The sequence below is a fragment of the Equus caballus genome, chromosome 16, assembly GCF_041296265.1.
Source record: "Equus caballus isolate H_3958 breed thoroughbred chromosome 16, TB-T2T, whole genome shotgun sequence".
In the NCBI taxonomy this organism is placed as follows: domain Eukaryota; kingdom Metazoa; phylum Chordata; class Mammalia; order Perissodactyla; family Equidae; genus Equus; species Equus caballus.
Window position 1 is genome coordinate 48,740,380 of NC_091699.1, and position 23,810 is coordinate 48,764,189.

At 56.3% G+C, this 23,810-nt stretch overlaps 3 protein-coding genes and 1 long non-coding RNA gene across 20 annotated transcripts; 2 read left to right on the forward strand and 2 right to left on the reverse strand.

The window, feature by feature from the left end:
* Positions 1–1,431: 1,431 nt before the first annotated feature.
* On the reverse strand, positions 1,432–2,344 carry LOC111768335 (uncharacterized). The gene is made up of 2 exons (XR_002800597.2): positions 2,207–2,344; positions 1,432–1,571 (listed from the first exon to the last, which is right to left on the reverse strand). It is a non-coding gene; the product is annotated as an uncharacterized lncRNA (long non-coding RNA).
* On the forward strand, positions 2,340–11,226 carry UBA7 (ubiquitin like modifier activating enzyme 7). 6 transcript variants are annotated; one of them, XM_005600650.4, is made up of 24 exons: positions 2,340–2,591; positions 2,683–2,851; positions 2,944–3,078; positions 3,185–3,291; positions 3,623–3,713; positions 3,818–3,953; positions 4,150–4,247; positions 4,341–4,487; positions 4,918–5,100; positions 5,282–5,389; positions 5,547–5,627; positions 5,707–5,862; positions 5,954–6,119; positions 6,199–6,404; positions 6,503–6,567; positions 6,659–6,842; positions 6,916–6,990; positions 7,229–7,412; positions 7,950–8,029; positions 8,309–8,401; positions 8,494–8,685; positions 10,277–10,369; positions 10,445–10,545; positions 11,013–11,226. In XM_005600650.4, exons 1-24 carry the CDS (start codon positions 2,536–2,538, stop codon positions 11,140–11,142), a joined length of 3,036 nt encoding a protein of 1,011 aa, XP_005600707.3. In that variant the 5' UTR covers positions 2,340–2,535; the 3' UTR covers positions 11,143–11,226. The 6 variants fall into 6 exon arrangements, with proteins under 6 accessions (XP_005600707.3, XP_005600711.3, XP_005600709.3 ...); XM_005600654.4 differs by lacking the exon at positions 4,918–5,100 and having other exon boundaries at positions 2,346–2,591; XM_005600652.4 differs by lacking the exon at positions 10,277–10,369 and having other exon boundaries at positions 2,347–2,591.
* INKA1 (inka box actin regulator 1) lies at positions 11,199–13,247 on the reverse strand. The gene is made up of 2 exons (XM_001497111.5): positions 12,969–13,247; positions 11,199–12,239 (listed from the first exon to the last, which is right to left on the reverse strand). Exons 1-2 carry the CDS (start codon positions 13,017–13,019, stop codon positions 11,439–11,441), a joined length of 852 nt encoding a protein of 283 aa, XP_001497161.1. The 5' UTR covers positions 13,020–13,247; the 3' UTR covers positions 11,199–11,438.
* On the forward strand, positions 13,065–23,785 carry CDHR4 (cadherin related family member 4). Of its 12 annotated transcripts, XM_023620421.2 has the most exons (21): positions 13,065–13,259; positions 13,451–13,482; positions 16,139–16,369; positions 16,720–16,904; positions 17,029–17,191; positions 17,268–17,359; positions 17,860–17,970; positions 18,615–18,718; positions 18,915–19,051; positions 19,344–19,530; positions 19,627–19,780; positions 20,028–20,121; positions 20,436–20,639; positions 20,720–20,859; positions 21,094–21,244; positions 21,331–21,551; positions 21,763–21,905; positions 22,636–22,692; positions 22,794–22,881; positions 23,092–23,119; positions 23,634–23,785. In XM_023620421.2, the coding sequence occupies exons 3-21, from the start codon at positions 16,321–16,323 to the stop codon at positions 23,687–23,689; spliced, it is 2,364 nt and encodes a 787-aa protein (XP_023476189.1). In that variant the 5' UTR covers positions 13,065–13,259; positions 13,451–13,482; positions 16,139–16,320; the 3' UTR covers positions 23,690–23,785. The 12 variants fall into 12 exon arrangements, with proteins under 12 accessions (XP_023476189.1, XP_070093688.1, XP_070093691.1 ...); XM_070237589.1 differs by lacking the exon at positions 13,065–13,259 and having other exon boundaries at positions 13,286–13,482; positions 16,825–16,904; XM_070237587.1 differs by lacking the exons at positions 13,451–13,482; positions 22,636–22,692.
* The last annotated feature ends 25 nt before the right edge of the window (positions 23,786–23,810 follow it).

Consider the following 23,810-nt stretch of genomic DNA (forward strand, 5'->3'; position numbering starts at 1 on the left):
CACAATAGCCAAAACGTGGAAGCAACCCAAGTGTCCATTGATGGATGAATGGATAAGTGAAATGTGGTATATGCATGCAATGGAGTATTAGAAAGGAAGGAAATTCTGCAATATGCTACATCATGGGTGGACCTTGAGGCCATTTGCTAAGTGAAATAAGCCAGTCACAAAAAGACAATCTGGCCCCGGTTGCTGTACCTAGTACTTGTGACACACTCAATAAATGTTTATTGAATGAAGAAAACCCCACAATTACCTACCAATTCACATCCACTAAGATGGGTATAATTTTTGAAAAAATGAAAAACCAGTGTTGGCCACAAAGTGGAGAAATAGGAGTTTTGTACATTGCTGGTGGAAAATAGTTTGTTGGTCCCTCAAAAAATTAAAATGGAATTACCATATGATTCAGCAATTCTACTTCTAGGTATATACCCAAAAGAAGTGAAAACAAGTACTCAAATACATGTTCAAGAATGATCACAGCGGCACGATTCATAATATCCAAAAGGTGGAAACAACTCAAATGTCTATCAACAGGTGACTGGATAAACAAATTGTGTTATGGGGCTGGCCCCGTGGCCGAGTGGTTAAGTTCGCGCGCTTCACTGCAGCCAGCCCAGTGTTTCGTTGCTTCGAATCCTGGGCGCGGACATGGCACTGCTCATCAAAGCACGTTGAGGCAGTGTCCCACATGCCGCAACTAGAGGGACCCACAATGAAGAATATACAACTATGTACTGGGGGGCTTTGGAGAGAAAAAAGGAAAAAATAAAATCTTAAAAAAAGAAATGGGCAGGCGACCCGAACAGACCCTTTAAAAAAAAAAAAACAAATTATGATATATGCAAACAATGGAATATTGTTCAGCCATAAAAAGGAATGAAGTACTGATACTTGCTACAATTTGGATGAACTTCAAAAACATTATGCTGGGGCTGGCCCCGTGGCCGAGTGGTTAAGTTCGCGCGCTCTGCTGCAGGCGGCCCAGTGTTTCGTTGGTTCGAATACTGGGCATGGACATGACACTGCTCATCAAACCACGCTGAGGCGGCGTCCCACATACCACAACTAGAAGGACCCACAACGAAGAATATACAACTATGTACCGGGGGGGCTTTGGGGAGAAAAAGGAAAAAATAAAATCTTTAAAAAAAAAAAAACAAAAAAAAACAAACATTATGCTAAGTGAAAGAAAGTAGATACCAAAGGTCATACTTTGTATGATTCTTTTTATATGAAATATCCAGAATAGGCAAATCCCTAGAGACAGAAAGAATATAGTTGAGTGTTTGTCCAGGGGTGGAGGTGGGGGATGGGTAGTGTCTATTTAATGTGGTGGGGTGTTCTTCAGTGCGTTATGAAAAAGTTTTGATGCTAGGAGAGAGGTGGCGGTTGCACAACACTGTGAAATCATTAAATGCCACTGAATTGTACACTTTAAAATGGTTATTTTAATGTCATATGAATTTTACCTCAATTTAAAAAAAGTTGTGACAGCACCTGGTTTAGCTATAGTGGAGTTTTGTGGGGAGCTGTGGTCTATCCCTCAGAGAACTGGCCCCACGTTCCTAGAAGGCAAAAGGACACATCTGTGGGTGAAGGGTGCACAGGACCTCTCCGTACTATTTTTGCAACTTCCTTTGAGTCTACAATTATTTCAAAATAAAAGTTTAAATGAAAAATGAAGACACATGTGATCATGGCTGCCCTATGTCTCCAACTTTCAGATCTGGCACTTAGAGACTGCCCACTCCCTTTGAGTCCTGGGACTCATCCTTGACTGGCTACCTGTAGCTGCCTGGTGTGGCAGCTATAGGCAGGGGAGAGTCCTTATTCTCTGAGGAGATGGCTCAGGGCCAAGCAGGCACCCCCCCAAAATGTAAGGCTCCCCCCAGCTCTGTGGTTTGGGCCCTGGGGTGGGGACAATGTAAACTCATATGCTCTCACAGCCTCTGGGATGAAACTGGCTCTGCCCTGAATGGTCTTTAAGTTTCTGTGTGGTGGACAGCAGGCCAGGTGAGCCCTCTCAGGACAGGGAGTTCCCACCAGCACTCTGTGGGTAGGAAGCCCCTTCAGGCAGGGGTACCTGAGGAGGATGGGGGCCCGAGGTTTGGGACACCTAGGAAGTCACAGGAAACCATTGTATCCAGCCCACATGGGTCCCTCCTATGGCCCTGTCCCCTTCCTCGAGAAAGGTACTTACTCTCTCAGAGGCCAAACAGACCCAGGAGTTCTGTCCCACCTTGCCTGTGCCCTATGGCTGCCAGAACTCATCTTTGCCAGGCTAGGCTGTCCAGGCTGGAGGCAGGACTAGGAGCCGACTCAGAGTCTAGTTTAACTTTCACTTTTGCTTTCCCTGAGGTGACAGAGGAGCCGGGAAGAAAGCTGTGACCAGCAACGTCCTTCACTTCCTTAGGCTTAGTTCCTGTTTGTACTAGCCACAACTCGGCACTGGCCTCTGCTGACACTGCCTCCCACACAGAGACCCTATCTATAAGCGCTGCAGCCTGTTGTCTAGCCCCAGGCCTAAGGATGGATGTCCTGGAGACCTCCAAGTCACTGGATGAGGAGCTGTACTCACGGCAGATGTGAGGCTTGGGGAGGGGAGTGGGGAGAGAAGTGGGGTGGCCTTCTGACCTCTGATCTCCAATTGTCTGCCCTCTTACTTCACATCCACAGGTATGTGCTGGGCTTGCCGGCCATGCAGAGGATTCAGGGAGCCAAGGTCCTGCTGTCAGGTCTTCAGGGCTTGGGGGCTGAGGTGGCCAAGAACCTGGTTCTGATGGGTGTGGGCAGCCTCACTCTGCATGATCCTCACCCCACCTGCTGGTCTGACCTGGCTGCCCAGGTAAGGGTCCTGGGAGGCTGTGGGTTCTCAGACCAGGGTGGAGGTAGAGCCCAAGAGAAATCTTGCTTAAGCCAGACTGTCTCTCTCTCTAGTTTTTCCTCTCAAAGCGGGACTTAGAAAGGAGCAGGGCTGAGGCATGTCAAGAACTGGTCGCTAAGCTCAATGAATCTGTCCAGGTCTGCATCCACACAGGTGACCTCACTGAGGACCTGCTGCTGGACTTCCAGGTGCCTTCCCATCCCCACTCTCCAGGCCATCCCAGTCTCCTCCAGCCCTTAGCTGCAGGGTGGGCTGGGCAGTGTTTTGGACCTGCTGATCATGAGGTCCACTCAGGTGGTGGTGCTGACTGCCTCAAAGCTGGAGGAGCAACTAAAGGTGGGCACCTTATGCCACAAGCATGGAGTCTGCTTTCTGGTGGCTGACACCTGGGGTCTTGTCGGGTGAGTGAGACTGCCTGCCTAGCCTGCCACATTATAGACAGCAACTGGTCCCAGTGCTGCTCTAGGCTTGCTCCCATTGCCCTTCTACCCAGCCCCAGGCCTGTCCCAGCATCCCCTCCTGATTCTGGTCCTTAGTCCCAGCTCTCTGCTTCCTCCACCCAAGCCTCCAAACCTGCTCCAATAACTCCCTCAAACTCCAGCTTCCAAGCTTCTCCCAGCATTTCTTTCCTGATTCTGGCCCTCTGGGCTTGTCCTAGTGTCCTCTACTTTTCAGCACAACCAAGGTGGTTAACCACTGAGCCATCTCGGTGACCCCTACCACCTATTACAGGCAGTTGTTCTGTGACTTTGGTGAGGACTTCACCGTGCAGGACCCTACAGAGGCAGAACCCCTGACAGCTGCCATCCAGCACATCACCCAGGTGGGTGCTAAGGTGTGGGCACTCGTTTGCTGACTGAAGAGGGGCTGCTACAGCCTGTGGAAGGCAGGTACGAGCACCCCTGAGTCAAGCCATCTCTTATCCAGGGCTCCCCCGGCATTGTCACTCTGAAAAAAGAGGCTGATGGCCAGAATTTCTGCAGTGGGGACTTGGTGACTTTCTCAGGGATTGAGGGCATGGTTGAGCTCAATGACTGTGCTCCCCGGCCTATCCATGTGCAGGGTAAGCCAACCCTACTCCAGCTCTAGGCTCAGCGCCCACGCCCCCAGTGGGGGCACACGGCCTGATCCTTGGGAATAGGTTTTCCCTCTGCCTTTCCCCAGTGGAGCAAGGTCAAGGACATCAATGCAAGACAGAATGGGGTGTGAGGAACTACTCAGGTTCAGAAGTCATACTGACTAGGCTGGATCTCCCCCAGAGGATGGGACATTGGAGATTGGGGACACAACAACTTTCTCCTGTTACTTGCGTGGCGGGGCGGTCACTGAGGTCAAGAGGCCCAAGACTGTGAGCCATGTGCGTGCAAGTACATCTGAGGTGGGGGAGCTTGGGATCCTTGAGGGGTCCATAGTGTTCTGGACCCCACCCTGAGCCAAGTGTCCCTTGCAGGAGCCCCTGGATGCAGCCCTGCTGCAGCCCCGTGTAGTGGCCCAGAGTCCCCAGGAAGTTCACCGTGCCCACTGCCTGCATCAGGCCTTCCGTGCACTGCACAAGTTCCACCACCACAATGGTCGCCCACCCCGGCCCTGGGATCCTGTGAGTGGCCCTGTTGCCCTTCCCCCAGCCTCTGTCTTATTGGGGGTCTCACCTGCCAGGAGGCAACAATGACTATCTCACAGATCCAAGTTTGAATCCCAGAGGCAGTTTCCCATTCATATAAAGGAGATGATAAGCACTATCTCCAGACCAGAGGCTGGGTCCCCCACAAATCCTGCAGACCCCTGCTACCTCCTAATTCCTCAGATCTGGGCTGGAATCTATCCCTAGGTTAGTGAAACCTCCAGGGCTGCTCTCTGGTTCTAGGCATCCTCTGGTAGAGCTGCTTGATCTAGCAAATGGGCTGGGCCTTCCCCCTCAGGTTTCTGCTTCCTCTTCTGTGGGACAGAGTAGATGGCTGCCTGAAGGATTTGAGTAGGGTGTAGAATTCAGGCTGAGGCTGCTGTACCCATAGAGTTCTACCCCACAGGTTGACGCAGACATGGTGGTGGGCCTGGCCCGGGCCCTGGAACCACTGAAGGGGACAGAGGGAGAGCCATTGGAAGAGCCGCTGGATGAGGCTCTAGTGCGGACAGTCGCCCTGAGTAGTGCTGGTACCTTGAGCCCCATGGCAGCCATATTGGGTGCCATGGCTGCCCAGGAAGTGCTCAAGGTGGGCACAGGCACAGGCAGGGTGGGGCTGGGAAGGGAGCAGAAGTCAATGTGGGTGCCAAAGGGTGCCCAACACCAGACAGTGGCCCTGGAGGCTTCACCAACCTGGGTACAGCCCCTAGCCAGGATCTGAAGGGGCTGGGAGGTGGCAGGAGTCCCTAAACTAAAGTGCTTGCCTCTAGGCAATTTCCAGGAAGTTCATGCCCCTGGACCAGTGGCTGTACTTTGATGCCCTTGATTGTCTTCCAGAAGATGGGAAGCCCCTTCCCAATCCCGAAGACTGTATACCGGTGAGAACCTGGGGTGGGGGTGTAAGCCTTATCTAAACTCAAGATTAGGGGAGAAACAAGAGGAACCACCCTAAGATCCAGACCTGGAAAACTCAGTGTAAGAGGGAGATGCAGCACAGGCCAGCAGCCATCACTGACCACTATCTGCGTCTCCTAGAGAGGATGCCGCTACGATGGGCAAATTGCAGTGTTCGGGGCTGGTTTTCAGAAGAAGCTGAGCCACCAACATTACCTCCTGGTGAGCTGTGTGGTGAGGTTGGGAGTGTCTGTGGGAGGGCTAGGCCAGGCCCTCTGGCTAAGGCTGCTCCTGCTGGCAGGTGGGTGCTGGTGCTATTGGCTGTGAGCTGCTCAAAAACTTTGCCCTAGTGGGCCTGGGGACCAGGGGCAGTGGGAGCGTGACTGTTGCCGACATGGACCACATAGAGCGCTCCAACCTCAGCCGTCAGTTCCTCTTCAGGCCCCAGGACATTGGTGTGAGTGCCAACCCCTCCCCATACCGCTATGTCCTGGACTTTCCTCCTACAATGCCCCCATCCACCCAATGTCTTCCTGCTTTCTTCTCAGAGGCCCAAGGCAGAAGTGGCTGCAGAGGCCGCTCTCCGCCTGAACTCAGACTTGCAGGTGACCTCGTTCACCCACCAGCTAGATCCCAGTACAGAGGACATCTACGGGGACAACTTCTTCTCCCGTATGGATGGCGTGGCTGCCGCCCTGGACAGTTTCCAGGCCCGTGAGTTCTCCATCTTGGAACTCAGCCTCTTGTCCAAAGCTGTGCCAGCCCCACTCTTGACCCTCTGTCCCCTTGCCAGGACGCTATGTGGCTGTTCGCTGCACCCATTATCTGAAGCCACTGCTGGAAGCAGGTACACAGGGCACCCTGGGCCATGCTTCAGTGTTCATGCCACATGTGACTGAGCCCTACAGAGCCCCAGCCTCGGCTACAGCTTCTGAGGATGCCCCCTACCCTGTCTGCACTGTGCGGCACTTCCCCAGCACAGTTGAGCACACCGTACAGGTGGGAAGCACCCAAGGGACCCCTCCCCCACCCTGTTCAGTCCTCAACTGCAGACCTGTTTCCTACCTGACACCTCGCGGTTCCTCCCTCCCCTACAGTGGGCCCGGGATGAGTTTGAGGGGCTCTTCCATCTGGCTGCTGAGACCATCAACCACCACCAACAGTAAGGCCACCAACAGGGGTGGATGGAAGTCCAGGGCCTCTAGCACCAGAGTCTTCAGGGCTTAGCCTCAAACCTCCTCCTCTCTCCGCAGGGCACTCACTTCTCTGGCAGACACAGACAGGCCACAGGTGCTGACTCTGCTGCAGGCGGTGCTGGGTGTCCTGAGAGAGCGTCCACAGACTTGGCAAGATTGTGTGGTGTGGGCCCTTGGCCACTGGCAGCTACGCTTCTGTTATAGCATCATGCAGCTGCTGAAGCACTTCCCACCTGATAAAGTAGGTGGCTAGGGGTCAGGGGGCTGAGAGCTCAGGGTGACCAGACTGAGCCCAGCAGCTTCCCTTTCCCTAGGTGCTGGAGGATGGGACTCTTTTCTGGTCGGGTTCTAAACGGTGTCCTCAGCCCTTGGAGTTTGATGCCAGCCAAGTGAGTGGGGTCCCTTGGGAGCCCCGAGATGGGAATGTGGCTCCTCAGAGCAGAGGTGGGCACCTCTGCATTCTGCGGAGATGCACCGATGCTGAGAAAGAGAGCATGTCCTCACCTGTCCACATGTGAGGCAGAGGCAGGCACTCAGATCCACAAATGGGTGGTGACCCCCACCCCATGCACCCATACCTACCCACTCACACCCATGCATCTGCCCCTGCTCTTGGTCTGACTGCAGGACACGCACTTCCTCTACGTGCTGGCAGCTGCTAACCTGTATGCCCAGATGCATGGGCTGCCTGGCTCACAAGACAAGACTGGGCTCAGGGAACTGCTAAAGTTGCTGCCGCTGCCTGGCCCTCAGGACCTGGCCCCCATCTTTGCTAATGACTTGGATCCGGCTCTGGCTTCTGCTGAGTTTGGTGAGGTCCCTGGCCCTGGTCCCCCATGCTGCCACCCAAAGGCCTCATCCTGACCTCAACCTGTGCGGCAGAAGGAAGATGGGGCCTGGGGACCCTACAGCCAATTCATTACCTCTTAGGCCCTCTGACCTTGCTTCTCTCTAGGCTTGGGCTCATCCTCTAGCCCCTCAGTAGGCCCTCTCCCTGCTGCCTATCCCTCCCCGACACCCCTACCCAACCCCTGTTCCCTTGGCAGATCTCAGCAAAAAAAACACCACCACAAACTGTTGGGCCCTGGGAAGCACCTAGCTGTGGCCCCTAGGTGAGGACAGTCACATAGGCGTGCATGTGTGTGCATGTAGACACACACACACACACACACACACACAGGGGTGAGGGCCGGGGCTGCTGGGGAGAAGATTGCAGCATCAATCAAGAGGTCTCTCTGAACATGGTAAGTATAGGCTTGGCAGAGACCAAGGATAGGCACCAGGCTCCAGGAGAAGAGTGCAGGAGCTGGGGCCTAAGGCCTGCCCCAACACCCCCTTCCCCTGACAGGCCCTGAGCAGTTGAAACTGCATGAAGCCCTGGAATTCTGGAGCGTGGGCCCTCACCTGAAGCCCCTGAGGTTTGAGAAGGTGGGAGCCCAAGTAGGGATGAAGGGCCAGGCTGGAGGGTTGTTGGGGAAGGTCAAGAGCTAAAAAGACAGCTTTGAGGCCTTTTGGCCTGAGTTCTCCTCCCAGTAGGACCCCAGAAGCATCTTACTTTCCCTGAGCCTCAGCTTCCTTATCTGATAAGTGGGGAGATGTGAACATCTAGCCCATAGGACTGTGTCAAGACCTGTGCAGTGCCACACGATTGGCCGTGGTGAGGGGCATTGGGACAGTGTTAACACTACTGTCACTTGGGCCTCATAGGACAATGACAGCAACTTTCATATGGACTTTGTGGCAGCAGCAGCAAGCCTGCGAGCTCAGAACTATGGGATACTACCCGCCAACCGCATGCAGGTAACTCTGCCCCTTGGGGCTCAGGCCTGGAGGTGGGGGTCAAACCCTAGCCCTACACCTTGGGCCCAGACCAAATCTCCTGTCTTTGGCAGAGCAAGCGAATCGTGGGCCGGATTATCCCAGCCATTGCTACCACTTCAGCAGCTGTGGCAGGCCTGGTGGTCCTGGAACTGTATAAGGTGGTGGGTGGGGCACAATCCCTTGGTGCCTTTCGCCACAGCTATTTGCATCTGGCTGAAAACCGTTTCAGCCGCTGGGTGCCTCACGCCCCAGCCATCCAGACGGTGAGCCCTTGACATCCCACCCACTCTAGGCCTGGGTTTTCCCTCTACCTCCCCAAATAGGCCCTACTCTGGCTTTTGGCTCTCACCAGGACCCAGACTCTGGGGGAGTCCTCAAGACTCCCTCCAGCCCTTTTCCTGCTGTGAAGCCAGGCTGGGACCTGTCAGACACAGGAAGCAGCCGTCAGCCATCCCCACCCCCCAACCTTTGCTGCCCGGGTCTGGGGGAGCTGCAGCTTTAACTCATTAGTGGAGCCAGACATCCCCCACAGCCCCCTCCTTTGTAGGAGTTCCCCTGAGGGGGAGGTGGTGGGGAGGGGGCACTAGGGCTCTAGCCCCAAACAGAGCCTAACTTCTGCCTGCCTGGTGTGGGGATCCTGGCCCATCCCTGCAAGCTGAGTTAAAGAGCACTGAGCTTACCACCACAGGTGTGGCATCTACAGCCCTGTAGGGATGTGTGCATTTGTATCACTGGTGTGAGTGCACCAGGGTCTGGGAATCCCTGGCCCTGTGGTGTGTGAGCATGGAGGGAGCATGCTTGCACATCTGTGTGCCAGATGGGAGTGCAGGGCTCTTCTTCAATGTGGGCTTGCATGGGTATGCATGTGAGTACACATGCAGGCATTCCTGGGCTTGTGTGCATGTGTGTTCCTCCCAGTGCAGGGCTGTGAATGCCCCTGGCTGGGTGCCCAGGCTCTGCAGTAGTTGGCATTTCCTTGGGGAACAGGGGAGGGGGTAAAGAAAATGCCCTCTCCAGGGAAGAGGGGAGAGGGGAGAGGTCATGGGCCAGCACTGGGCTTTTACTGAGCAGCCCTGGGGTCCCTCAGGGCACAGCACACAGAGCCCCTTTGTGAGGGGCCCCGTCTCCAGCTAGAACACAAGCTGCCTTTGTCCATGATGGAGGGAGAGGGGGAGGGGAAGGATCCCCCCCTCCATCTCACCTCTGTCCTTGTCTCAGCTAGATACCACTGTGTTTTCTGGGGGCCTGGCAGGGCCCTCCTGTCCTGGCCCCTGGCTGCCTGCCACCCTCCTACCCTCAGCTCTGGGTACCAGAACCCCAAGACTGTTGAAATAGGGAAGGAAAGAGGGAACAGGAAGAGGAGGCCTCTGTGGACTGTGTCCCTGCTGGAGTCTCTGAGCCAGTGGGGCCCCAGTGGTCACTGTGCGCCTTGCCCATGTGTGCCCATGAGTAGTCCAAGGTCCTGGCAGTACAGGATGAGGGAACAGGATATACCCCCCAGCTCCAAGCCTTGCATTTGAAGAACAAGCTGCTTTATCGGTGACTGCAGCGGCCCTCCTCCTGCTTCCTCAGGAAGCACCGCCCCCTACCCCCCCAGCCTGTGTGATGGATCGCCTATTTCCCTGTTAGGGGGGGGCCCATAGCCCCATTTCCTGTGCTGGCCCCAGTATGGGCAGGGAGGGTGCTGAGACTCTGGGCCCAGATCCCACCTTCCACTCCCAACCCCTGGCTTCTGCTTTCAGCCTCTGGTCTAGCTCCTCCCCTAGGAAAGGGGCCCTCAGTGGCTGGTAACTGGGGTAGTGGGGAGGGTGTGTGTGTGAGAAGCTCTCACTCCTCCCTACTACCATCCCCCAGTTCCATCACCTGAAGTGGACCTGTTGGGACCGCCTGAAGGTGCCTGCTGGGCAGCCTGAGAGAAACCTGGAGTCATTACTGGCCCATCTCCAGGTGTGCCCCATTCCTGCCCTGCCCCCAGGCCTGGCCCAACCTGGCCTAGCTGGCACCTGACCTGTCTCTCTCTAGGAACAACATGGGCTGAGGGTGAGGATGCTGCTGTACGGCCGGGCCCCTCTCTACTCAGCTGCATGGCCGCCTGAAAAGCAGGCCCAGCACTTGTCTCTCAGGTGAGATCACACCTGGCTTTAGCCAGGCCTTGTTCTGTCCCTAGAAGTTGGAGGTGCAGAACACGCAGCCTTTCCTCTTCCCAACCCCATTTGGGCCCCTCACACCTTCCTGAAGTTTTCTTTTGCCAAATGGAGCCAGCAAAAGGGCTGGGGGTGGGGCAAGAGCTGAGAGCCTGAGGGGAGGCCTCCAGGAGCTGCAGGCTTGGCCAGCCCCACCAGCTCCTCCATGCCCTGCTCAGCCCCCCTTTCATAGCGCACTCCCAGGGGACTCACAGCTTCCTGCCTCCTGCCTGCCGGGCCAGCAGCTCCTAAAATAGTTTCAGATGTTTCCTGTCTTGAGCTGCTCCTGCTCCTAGTTTGGGCTCCTTATAGACCTCAGCATCCTCTAGTCCATGCCATATCACTCTCTGCCTGTCACTGCTCACCTACCAAATCTCCCCCAACCTCCCTCCCCCCCACACCACCAGGGTGACGGAACTGGTGCAGCGGGTGACAGGCCAAGTGCCTCTGCCTGGGCAGCGGGTGCTGGTACTGGAGCTCAGCTGTGAGGGTGAGGAGGAGGACACTATCTTTCCACCCCTGCACTACGAGCTGTGATAAGCAGCAGCCTCACCACCCAGCTCTGTCAAGCCCTGCATCCTGAGTCCACAGTAAACGCTCAATAAATGCTTGTTGAAAAAAGGTGTAAGTGGAGAGGATGGATGATAGAACACAGGGCAGGCACATGGGTGTGACATGGGCATGAGAGGGACCCCTGTAGGGAGGGAAAAGGCTCTTGATTCGCCTGCATGGACTGTGCCTTACAGGGCTGGGGCTGCCTCCTGGAGCCTCAGGGCTATGGAACCAGGACAGTCCAGAGAAAGTTCTTTATTGTCCTAGGCTGGAGGGCAGGGTCAGAGGTAGCTGATGACATCATTGCAGATGATCGGCTGGCGACTGCGGCAGCTCATGAGAGCTGCAAAGCGTGAGACATCTGCAGGCAGTTCAGGTTCTGAGCGAGGTGGGCATGACAGGCGCTTTCCCGCCATGGCTGCCCGGCGTGCCCTGGCCAGCTGACGCCGCAGCTGCTCAGAGAGGCCAAGCAGAAACTGGGGGGGCCGAGGACGGGCACGGGGCCCACCACCAACATCCCCCTCACCCACTGCCTCAGGCAGCTCCATCCAGTTGTGCACCAAGTCAGCAAAGCAGTTGTCCCCCAGCACCAGGGGCTGGCGACTGCGACCTCTGCTCAGCAAGGCTGCTGTCCAGTCCTCACCTTCCAGCCCTCGCCAATGCTCCAGGCAGGCATCTGGGGTGGACTTGGGCCGTGGTCGGTGGGCAGGGGGTGCACTGGCCACAGAGGCCCCTCTGGGCAGGGAGACGCCACTGGCCGAGAGGCGCTCTCTATGGGAGGGCCATGCTGGAGGTGCTCGGTGCTGAAGTACTGGCAGCTCTTCCTCTCTCCATGTGCTGCCTGACACCTCCGAGAAGCCAGAGTCCCAGTCCAGGGCATGCTCCCTCGGGCCCCCCAAGGCTACACCCCTGTTTCTTATCACCACAGCTTCTTCTTCCTCTTCCTCCACGCAGCAGACCGAATCCTCTTCCAAGGCATCTGGGGCCCTGAGCCGGTGGCTGAGCCCCACACCTGGGCCAGGTTTGGGAGGTGGTGGAAGAGGGCCAGGCATTGGGGGTGAGCCTGTGTCCCGGCCACATAGCTGCAGAGGAAGAGAGGGCAGAAGTGGGAGGGGCAGCCCTTGTCACCCCTGCCGCCTGGCCAGGCCAATCCCAAAACAGAAGGCCCAGGAGGGCTAGATAGGCCTGTAGGCCTGGGAAGCAAGGCAGCTCTAGTGGGCACAGGGGCGGCATGGGGGTGCTGGCACACGAAACTCGTGTGGCTCCCATCAGCCGACCTGGTGGCAGTCCGGCAGGCTGCAGCACGCAGAGCCGGGCAAGTCGGTACCCGCCCTGGAAGGCAGGGTTGCGGGCCTGCATGGGGAAGTAGGGCCTGCTCAGGGCTGGAGGGGCATCCCGTGCCTCTTGAGAGATTCAGCTCCCCAAAGCTCATAGCATCTTTTAGAGAAGGATGGAGCACTTGCCAGGTGGTGGGTAGAGGAAGGAGGTACCAGACAGCCTGAGGTAGCGGGCAGCGCCAGCATTTCTTTAGTCCCTCGCAGCCCACTGCTCCACGCCAAAAGAAGTTTCTCCCCTGCAACTCCCTCCGCCCGGGCAGCACAGCCAGCTGGGCGGCTGTTATTTGATGCCCAGCGCAGCTCCCAACCGTCCGAAACCCGACGCGGGCCATCTGGGCCATTTGCACTGCCCCGCCCCCATCCTGCCTTGGATGGGGACTCGGGACGGCCCCCTACCCTTTTGTCGTTCCAACCGGACGGCAGCCGAGCACCCTACACACGTCCTCACAAGCCACACCCGCTCCCAAGCCTCACCAGTTCCCAGCGGAGCTGGCCCAGAAAGCTGTCAAGCCGAGCGCTGTGCATGCCCGAGCCGGAGCCCCCGCCAGGCCTGCCAGTTCTTCGAACTCCAGCGGGAGCTGCGCGGAGAGGGCTCGGCCGGCCGGCCAGCGGCACCCTCGCCCTCCGCCTTGCTCCGCCGCTCCTCGCTCACCGTAGCTCCAGCCGCCACCGCCCCAACATCTGGCAGCCGCACCCCGCCCCTGGCGCCGCAGCCAATAGGGCCGGGGCGGAGCTAAGGTGGCCCCGCCCCTCGGGCCCCGCCTGGTGGGTGAGCCCAACGCCCACTCCTCATTCCGCTCCGGCTCTGGGGGAGGGGCGGGACTATAGCTGTAAGCCGGGTGGGGTCGGCCCGGGACTCCTAGACAGCGCGGGCTGTTGAGCTGACTCTGGGTTTGCTGCGTGACCCAGGACAAATCGCTTCCCCGCGGTAGCCTCAGCTTCCCTATTTTTCCCAGGATAGAAATGCGGCCTCTCCCGCAAGGGTCCGGTGAGCGCGCGGGGTCCCCGGAAGCGCCTAAGTGCGGGCAGAGCGCCCCTAGCCTTCGGACTCGGCAGTACAGTGGCCCACTTGGGGCCCGACCCACTGAATCCGCTCCTAGAGCCGGCCTCGACAATCCCTGGAAGTGACGGGAGGGATCCAACCCTTCTCAGGATTCCGGCAGCGCGGGACCCCGCTGCAGAACAGGGGAGGGGCCACAGCTAAGGCCCAGCCTGCTCCCTCTCCGCCCAGGGTCTGGGCCAAGCCGGGCGGGGCCGCCCTCTAGTGGGGAGCGCGCGGTTAGCCGCGATTCCCGCGGCGACGTCCTCATCCCCTCGGCCCGGCACCACAGGCAGGGTGTTAGAGCGGCGCTCTCTGGCCGGAACGGTCAGAGCCGGTTCCCTGAGGCCTCGCCGCGATCAGGGGCTGGGTTCAAGGATAAAGTCTAACTGGACACAGACTAAACAAGTCAGTAGACAGAGAAATACAGGGGAACGAGGGCGACAGGCTAGCTTGGGAGAAGGGACTCTCAGAGGAGGTGGCATTCTTTATGGGATCTGGATGAGCCATCATGGGGAGATGAAGAAGAGGGGCATTCTAGGCAGAGAGATCAGACGAATTAAAGGTTCCTTTGCTCCGTGGCACAGCTGTTAAGTTCACACGTTCCACATCGGTGGCCCGGGGTTGGCTGGTTTGGATCCTGGGTGTGGACATGGTACCGCTTGGCAAGCCATGCTGTGGTAGGCGTCCCACATATAAAGTAGAGGAAGATGGGCACAGATGTTAGCTCAGGGCAGTCTTCCTCAGCAAAATGAGGACGATTGGCGGCAGCTGTTAACTCAGGGCTAATCTTCCTCAAAATAAATAAATAAATAAATAAAGGCCCTGAGAGTGGGGCGCTGGCCAGTGGTAGTGGTTAAGTTGGCGGGCTCTGCTTTGGCAGCCTGGGGTTAGTAGGTTCGCATCCTGGGCACGGACCTGTGCACCACTTGTCAAGCCATGCTGTGGCAGCATCCCACATAGAAGAACTAGAATGACTTGCAACTAGGATGTACAACTATGTACTGGGGCTTTGAGGAGAAAAAAAGAGGAAGATTAGCAGCAGATGTTAGCTCAGGGCCAATCTGCCTCACGCACACACACACACACAAGCCTGCAAATAAAGGCCTTGAGAGTACAGGAGCTAGACAGGGCTTAACTTAAAGAAGTAGTTGGGAGAGTGAAGAGCCAGCAAAACCAGGCTCGTAGCAGCCTTAGAAAAGAACATGGGGTTTTGTTCTTGGTGTGCTGGGGAGCTCCAGGGGCTTTTGAGCAGGGAATTACCTGGGCTGGCTCCTGTTTAGATAATCCCAGCTGCTTTGGGAGAACCATTCTGTAATCAGAGTGGAGGCTCCTGCCCTCATCCAGCAAGGGAGGGGAGGGCCTGGGCCTATGTGGGGCTGGTGCACAGAAGGGGGTCAGTTTGGGGTATGTGTTGGAGCTAAAATCAAGCCCTGCTGGTGCATAAATATGGGTAGGGAAAGGGAAGCACCCAGCACGGCTCCTAGATTTTGGGCCTGAACAACTGGTTGGATGGAATTGCCATGAATTGATCCAGGAAAGACTGGAAAAAAGTGGGTTTGGGGAGGAAAATCAAGTGACCATTTGTGGACATGTGACCCTTGACATGCCTGTTAGACATCCAAGAGGAGATGTAGGGTCAGCCACTAGATGTGTGAGATTAGCACTGAAGCCTTGGACCTGGGAGGCAAAGTGAGTGGATGGTATTTAAGGCCAGGGGCCTGGATGTGATGGAGGAGGTGAGTTTACATAGAGGAGGGTGGCAGTCAGGACTGAGCCCTGGAACATTCCACTGGATGGAGGTAGGGAAGATGTAGCAGAACCAGCAAAGGAGCTGAGCAGGATTAGCCAGGTAGGTGGGAGGAAGCTGAGAGTGTGGGCACTTAGGAGCCAAGGGGAAGAAGCATCAAATGCTGCTAAGGAGATGAGAGTGGAGAATGCACTGCTAAACTGGGCAGTATGCAGGTGTCTGAGGACTCCAACAAGGGCAGGTTCATGGAGAGAGGGCAGTTTCAGAGGAGGGTCATTTTCACGGCTGCACTGGGTAGAAGAGAGAGTGAGAGGTGAAGAACTAGAGAGAGCAAGTGTAGACAAGTTTTTAAAAATTGACATCTAACAAATACAATGATTGTCAACTCTCAAAGGTATAGCTCAATAAGTGTTAAAATCTGTAGACACTTGTGCAACTGTCACTCAGATCAAGATACTGTATAGAATATCTCCAGCCACCAGTGGAGGCCACTTTGTGTCTCTTCCAGTCGATATCCCCAAAGATAACCACTATTTTGATTTCTGTCACCAAGGATCCCTTGTTGAATGTAGACAATTTTTGAGAGATTTTGTTGATAGTTGCACTCAGATTTTGTAGGTAGATAATGTTCTAATGGGTGGTGGGCAGCTGGAGTTTGGACTTTGTGGGGTAGGTCCTGGGCCCAATTTTCCTGATGCTGTGCTTACTCTGTCTCCAAGGACTACATGACTAAGACTTCCCTGAGCCTCAGTTTCCTCATCTGAAGCTTGATTCTTCTCCCCTCACATCTCCTTCAGGTTATAGTAATGAATGGGGGAATTCACTGGGAGCAGTGAAAAAAATTGTTTTTTCCAGGCCTCTTGACACCTGTCTGAAGCCTAGAGATGTCACCAGGGATGGGAGGGGCTAAAATCTGGGAGGCCCAGGAGTCCCGCCTGACCAGCTATGTTTGAGCAACTGACCTGGCAACGAGGTGGGCCTGACAAACACGTCTGGCCTTCTAGAGTCTCCTCTGCTGTTTGTATCTTCAGACCACTATGGTGCTGCTCAGGGCCCTGGTGCTGCTTCTTGCTCTGGTTGTCTCTGGTGAGGAGCCGGTGGGTGGGGGAACTCCAGTTCTCACTTGCCCACTCCACAGTGGAGTGGAGACCTGACCTTTCTCAGATAAGCTCTCATGGAGGGCAGGGGCTGGGAGAGAGCCAGGAAAGGGCAAAGATCTGAGCCTCTGACCCTCATTCCTTATCTTGGCTGCTTCCTCCACCAGGTCCTCACTCCCAATGTGGGAAATGAGCTGACCTATGGTAGGATGTTGGGGACAAGGAAGAGCTTTGTCTGCTTGGCCCCAGGATGGCCAGAAGGGCAGGACTATGCTCATGTGTGTGGTTCTACAAGCATGGGGTGGGGGGCCTCCAGCCTGAATCATCTCTTCCTTACAGACGTCCACTGCCTGCCCTGGTTCATAAAAGTCTCCGAGAGCCAGGGACCTGGCACCATCCTTCAGTTTTTCTCCTTCAACTGCTCTTCTCATATACCTACCCTAGAGTTGCTCCATGTGCAGCCACCCACCACCTTCTTCAACCCACCCAGCCTGACTAGGTGGCAAGGGATCTATGTGGGTGAGGTAGGGTCATGGGCACAGCTGAGGACTGTGGGGAAACAAGGGCAGAAGCTAAATTCACAAAGCCAGAAGTGGTGTAGGGGGCTGGAGAGCCTAGGCCCCACATGGCACTGCCCACCTGCCACAGGTGACCTTGAGCAGCTCGGCCCAGCTGGATGCCCTGGTGGTGAACCACTATGAGCTGCAGCTGCGGTTCATATGTGGCAACCATGTGATGGAGGGACCACTCTCTGTGGATGTGCAGCAGGACCCTGGCCATATCCGGTGTGCTGGCCGATTTGCCAGCCCAGGTGAGGCCAGGGGCAGCAGGCAGGGGGTGGGCAGGCATGGCCTGAACAGAGCCTCCCTGACCTCCCCTCTGGCCAGGTGGGGAAATCATTCAGGTGCTGGAAACAGTCTCACCTGGGGCCCGCCTGTACACTCTGCTGCTCCCAGGCCTGGAACTCCAGGGTGCCCAGGTGAGTCCAGCATAGGGGCAATGGGGGGCAGGATGGTGGGTGGGGCATGGGGAGACCAAGCCCAGCTTCTGCCAGGTCAAGTACCTCCTGCAGAGGGATCCTTTAGTGTACAGCTGAGCCTCTGATGCATGTTCTTGGAGAAAGCCACTGAGGGTTGCCCGCCCCCCCAGTGACCATGGATATTCCTCAGGGGCTGAGTTCTTCTTTCAAGTTCTCCTATGTGTTCTGAATTATCCATGAAAATTCTGCATCACTTTTGTAATCCAAAAAAGAAATGTAGTTGAAAAACAAAATAATTGGTTGCAAAGCAGAAAGGATTGAGGATCAGGGCCAGGGGTTGGGGTGGAGCTTAAGAAGCCCAGGCTGTGGTAAGTGTCAGTGGTGGGGTATAGGAGAGTTAGGTGTGGGAAGGTACCTGCTGTACTGTTGGGAGATTTTGAAAGGGATGGTTGGGGCACTAGGGGCTGAGGATGGGCCTCAAAGCATCTCTGTTTTGTCAGATGAGCATCACCAGTGCCCAGGACCCTCCACACTTCCCTGGACCTTTCTCTATCAATAGGCAGGGTTGGCTGCAGGCGCCATCCCAGGGCCTCAAAGGCCAGGCTCAAAAGGTGAGCATGACTTGGGACCAGGAGATATCCATGGATTGGGCATACAATGGGCAGAGCCACCACCTCCTGGAGGTTTGTTTGTTCTTGGCCTCCTTGGCCTCTTTGATTTTGCTGCCTCTCCCAAACATAGCCCACACCTGCATCTGCTGCCCCATGCTGGCTGTCCTCCTGTGTTGGTCTAGTTCTGTGCTGGACTCTGGAGTTCCAGAAAGAAAAGGGATCTTTGGCTCTGGGAGCTCATAGTGCCTCTAATAGAAAGGAGAGAATTCAGAGCAGTCACACAGGAAAAGAAAGTTCTGGGTAAAATGACTAGTGCAGTCTGGAGGAGGTTAGGGAAGTTCCTTCTTTAAAACTCCCGTGCCTTAGTGACTGGCTCCTAGCAATTCTAAGATGATAAGTCACATCATGAATGACTCAAATATCACTCTTTTTTGGGGGTGTTTGCATCCTAATAGAAGAATTTATGGCCCAAAGAATGGGATTCAAAGGACTACCTGTTAGAAGAGTGACAGATCATGGGGAGGAGAGAGTGTTGGGCTCCTTGGGAAGGACCTGAGAGGGCTGCCTATATGAAGGGAAGACTGGGCACGGACATACGGGTAGACACACACCCTGGTTCCCTTCCTGTTCTATGTACATCACAGAGCTTCCAGCTTCAGGTCTCAGTGACCTTTGGACAAAACCGAAGCTGCCATGGGATGCTGATGGTTAAAGTTTTGCCTGCTCCCTCCAGCCAGGTCTCCTTCCTGTAAGACTTCCCTACCCTGGGAACAGGGAAGGAGGCAGGGCCTAGCCCCAGGGAATTAGGAGGAGGGTGAAGATGAGGTGCCGCTGGAGCGTCCTCAGCTAGCTCCTGCTATGAGGGAAGCCCCAGGGGAGGGGCCTGTGCATCCAGCCAGCCGTGGCCAGAGTGGGCAGGAGCCAGTGTCTCCCTTTTGGTCCAGGGAGCAAGCCCAGAATATCACCATCTTGGAGAACCTGGTCCCCGGGAGTAAGGTGGCTCAGGTCCAGGCCCGGGGCTTCGATGTGCGCTATGAAATCGTCTCCCCGGTGCCCTGCCCGCTCTTCTCCATCGGTCGCGGTGAGGGGCAGGGATGACGGGTATGGGGATGCCTCTGCGGCGGTCTAGAGGTGACTTGCGGTACCTCCTCACCTTCCTGAGAAACCAGGCTGGAGCCCAGGCAGAAAATGGAGCGTGGTTATGTTTGGAGGCTGGGCAGGAGTTAGAGGGGATCCTTGGAGGAGGCGGCTGGGGTGTCCAGGCTCAGCCCCCTTTGCCGGTCGCCGTCCTGAGATCCGGTGGGAGGGTGGAAACAGGAATGAGCTGAGGGCGGGGCCGAACTCTGCGTCCCACACCCTCCCACCCCGGCCAGCCGACGGTGTGGTGCGGACCGCTGCTCCTCTGGAGTTGACGCCAGCGACGAAAGGAGCCGCGGTTACACGGCTGCAAGTGAAGGCCTTCGAGCGGCTCCGTCCGTGGGCCAGCGTCGAGCTCGATCTCACGGTGAAAGTGCGGTCAGTCAACCGCTGGCCCCCGCGCTGCCTCCCAGAGCTGCTGGTGTGAGTGCACGGGACCCTTACCTAGTTTATGGGGGCGAGAGCCATGGCTCATGGCCTTGCCCAACTTTTGCCTTGCCGCCTGCCCTCTGCTCCCAGGACACAAATCCCGGAGACCATGCCTGTGGGCACCATGCTGAACACCTTCACTTGCACTGACCCAGATTCTCCTGGTTCCACCTTGGACTACCAGCTGCGGTTCCACAGCCCTCCTGGCCCAGCCAGTCTCTGCCTTCGAGAAAGGGTCCTGGAGGTACCTAGCGCCTGCTCCCAGACCCACGTGCAGGGTGCTTGGGACAGGAAAGGGGGGTGGACCAAGGGTCTGTGGGAGCCAAGCCCATGAGCGCAAAGGAGATGGTGGTGGAGCCCACCTGCTTTGCAGTCTGGAAAACAGAGGTCAGGGTAGGCTTCCTGTGGTTACCCTGGCCTGAGGCAGCCCGGTTTGCCTCAAGGCTCTCCCAGGCCTTGGCTGGGCCTCACTCTCTGGCCTCTCTGGCCAGGTGAATGCCACACTGGACTGTGACACTCCTGGGGCCTGCTTTCAGCATGCAGCCTCCATCCTGGTGCTTGATGATGGTCAGCCCCTGATGACCAGTGAGTGACCATACCCAGGACTGGACATTCAGGAAAGAGCTGTTCTCTACCCCTCTCCTCATCCTCAGGGCAGAATCATCGCTCCTCCCTGAAAAACCAGTAAAGTAGTGTTGTCTCCACTTCAGACCCCTAGGGTGGGACATCTCTCTCCTCTCCTAGACCCTCCCCCCCAGCAGGAGAGGGTTATTGCCTTCCCTCCCTCCAGACCCTCTCCCTCCTTACACCGCCAGGGCAGGGCCATGTTTCCCTCCTCAGACCCCCAGGGCAGGGCTAGGCTCCCCAGGCTAGCTCCCTGATTGCTAAATGGCCTCCAGCTGAGGTGCCAGTACTGGTGATGGTGACACCTGTCAACGAGTTCTCCCCAGCCTGTGTCTCACGCACATTTCGAGTTCGGGAGGATGCAGGGCCCCACACTCTTCTGGGCTCTGTGGTGGGCAGCGACATGGACTACCCGCACGACAGCATTGAGTACCACACCTCTGGCGGATCCGCCACCTTTGCTGTGGACCATCTCAGCGGTACTCCTACCCCAGGGTTGGGATGGAAGGGTGGAGCCAGAGTTGACTCTGTAGGCTGAGGCTCTGGCCACCCCTTCTAGGAGAGGTTCGCCTCCTGGGGTCTTTGGACTATGAGCTGCAAAGGTTATACAGGCTCACTGTCCTGCTGACTGACCACAGCCAAGACCAGGACGCCACTTGCCACCACTCAGGCTCCTGCACCATTACCATCGAGGTTGAGGTAATTGAACCCTGAGGCTTTGGAAAGAATTGGGAAGAGTTCACATCTCCCTCTGGCATTCTGCTTTTCCACTCTGTGCCTGTTTCCTCCATTGGTTGGCTTGAGGGGTTGGGACCTCATTGTGGGAAGCTTTGGAGCCTGTTACCTGATAGCTAGGCTCTGGCTGTGGTGGGAGAAGGCTGAGGGACTGGCCTGAGGGTTTGGGAAGTGGGTGACCTGGCTACCTTCCTGCAGGATGTGAATGACCATGCCCCAGAGTGTGAGCCCCCCTTTCAGGAACTCACCATCCACACATCCCTGGGCCAGAGCGTGGAGGTGACCAAGGTGTTATGTCGGGTCCCCCAGGAGCCTCAGCGCCTGGCCTTCTCCTACAGTATCGTGGGAGGTAAGGGCCATGGGAGCCACCAGGCTATGGGGGAGGAGCAGGACAAGGCCAGCAGTTGTCTCCTTCTTCTGCCACTCTGCTTTCAGGGAATAGTCAGAGCCGATTCAGTCTGCAAGGAGCCATCCTGGTGCACAATGACCTCATGTTGGCACCCCCTTGGCCAGAGCAGCCTCATACTTATGAGCTATTGATTCGTGTGGCCGATGCAGGTCCCTCCATCCCCCATCTCAGCACCACAGCCACCGTCATTGTGCATCTAGTTCCGTGGAGGGCCAGCACAGTGGCCACCAGCACCCACAGAGCCACAGTGAGGGGGGTCCTCGGGGGTGGGGAGAGAGGATCTTAGAGGGTGAGGAGACCCAGTTTACCAGGTGGAATGATGGGGGAAGGCATTCCAGAGGGAACTGTTGAATGCAAAGAGCCTGGCAATACAGGTGGCCCAGCCCTTAAAGGAGTTTGAAGGCTGGATGATCAGGGCGTTTCACAGGGCAGTGCTGAGACTGTGGCCCCCATTTCAGATGCCTTCAATGATGACACCCCTGCTTGTGACAGACACGGAGGCTTTCTGGCAGCCGGAGCCCTGGTTTGTGGTGATGCTGACAATGACCGGTGCCCTTCTCCTCTTGGCTCTGGGCTGGCTCCTCAACAGGCTCCTTCAGGGGTAGGGCTCCTATCCCTGTGCTCCCTGCCTCCCCCCAGCCCACCAATGGACCCCATCTATGATAGGTGGTTTCACCTAAGATTTGATGCCAATGCCAAAGTTGATGAGCAGCCCAACTGATACTAAGTGCTGCCCTCCCTCCAGAGGTTGTCAGGTTAGAGGCAGAGAGGCACTGGGAGGAAGACATCTCCATCCTTGGCAGAGCCCAGTCTTGGAATGGGATGGGTGTGGATGAGGTCCAGGGCTTGAGACTCTGAGTCTCTCATGCATTGGGCATTTACCTCAATTCCTGACCCCTGCCCTCTACTTGAAACCTGACCTGCTCCTGGGGCTGGCCCTTGGCTGAGTGGTTAAGTTTGCGTGCTTGGCTTCAGTGCCCCGGGGTTCGCCAGTTTGAATCCTGGGCACGGACGTATGCACCACTCATCAGGCCATGGTATGGTGGCATCCCACATAGAGGAACTAGAATGACCTACAACTAGGATATACAACTATGTACCAGGGCTTTGGGGAGGAAAAACCAAATGAAAAAAAACCCTGACCTGCTCCTAAGACTGTGGGTTTCTTGTGGGCACAAGACTGAACCCAGGGGAAAGTGGGGGTAACAATGTGGGCATTTGCATACAGACATTGACTCTCCCCAATATAAAGAGGCAGGTGAATGGTGCTGGTCCCTGGAGCCAGCGAGTCAGCTGCCCTCACTACTTGGTGCCCCCTCCTGGCATTTTAGGTTGGCCCGGGTGCTACAGGCACCAAGCATACCAGCCCAGGCTCTGCTGCTAAACAGGTCAGCCTCGTTTGCACATCTCTATGCCAGGGAGTCCATTTCTTAAACACAGGCTGGGGCCCAGAGCCTTAGCCTGTACTCCTGCTCCTACTTTGCTCCAGTATCCAAGGAGCTGAGAGGTCCATTGAGGGGTTCATGGAGGCGCCGAGGATGGAGATGCCACAGGCACCCAGCAGCATCATGAGCCTGGTATGTAAACCCAGCATCTGTGTAGTGGGCACGCAGCCTGCTCCAGAGTGCTCCCCTGCCAAGCCTGCCCCCTTCCCCATGGAGTGCCCTCTCCAGCACCATCAGGATGGAGGCGGCAGGTGGGCTCTTGACTTCTTTGGCAGCAGGCCTCTACTGCTCCCTATGGGCAGGATTCAACTCATTGCACCCTCTCATTTTTCCTCTCAGCAGCACTTTGATGGCAGAGCACAGGACTCCCGTGAGTCCCCCTCTTCCCAAACTATTCTCCACCTGGGCCCACTTTCTCTCCTTACCCCATCTCAGTATCTCCTCCTGCCACCAGACATCCACTATCTACTCTTTCCCTGAATGGGGTCTGTTCTCACCCCCACTCACCTTCAGCCAGTATCTGTCAAACACCTGTGGGACCAGGAGATGAGTCAGACCTGGTTTGGTTCCTGCCCAAGGGGGAATCGGGTGAAGGGGGAAGCCCCCAGATACTGCACTGTCACCAGTGAATTATGGCAGAGTAATCTGGCACCGGGTTTAGGGGATCTAGTGTCCAGTTTTGGGGAATTAAGGATGCTTCCTGTGCATTGGAGCCAGACCTCAAAGGATTTGCTGGGAAAGGGGAGAAGGGACAGATTGGATCAAGCAGAAGAGGGGTCACACCAAGCGTTTTGGAATGTCTTCCCCTACCTTTAGGGGAGGGAGGCAGTTTTGCTGAGGCCAGCAACACCTTCTCTCCCTCTCTCCTGACCATCTGAGCTCAGGTACAGGCAGAGATTACCTGTTCAACACGCGCACGGGAGCCCGGCACTGGCTCTGAGGCTGAGAAGCTGCTTCACTATGTGTGGAATTTCATCTTCACGTGATCATGGGCTCTGTTTTCAAGTTGATTCAATAATAAACAAAATTACAAACAGCAAAGTCTCAGCCTTGTAACCTAC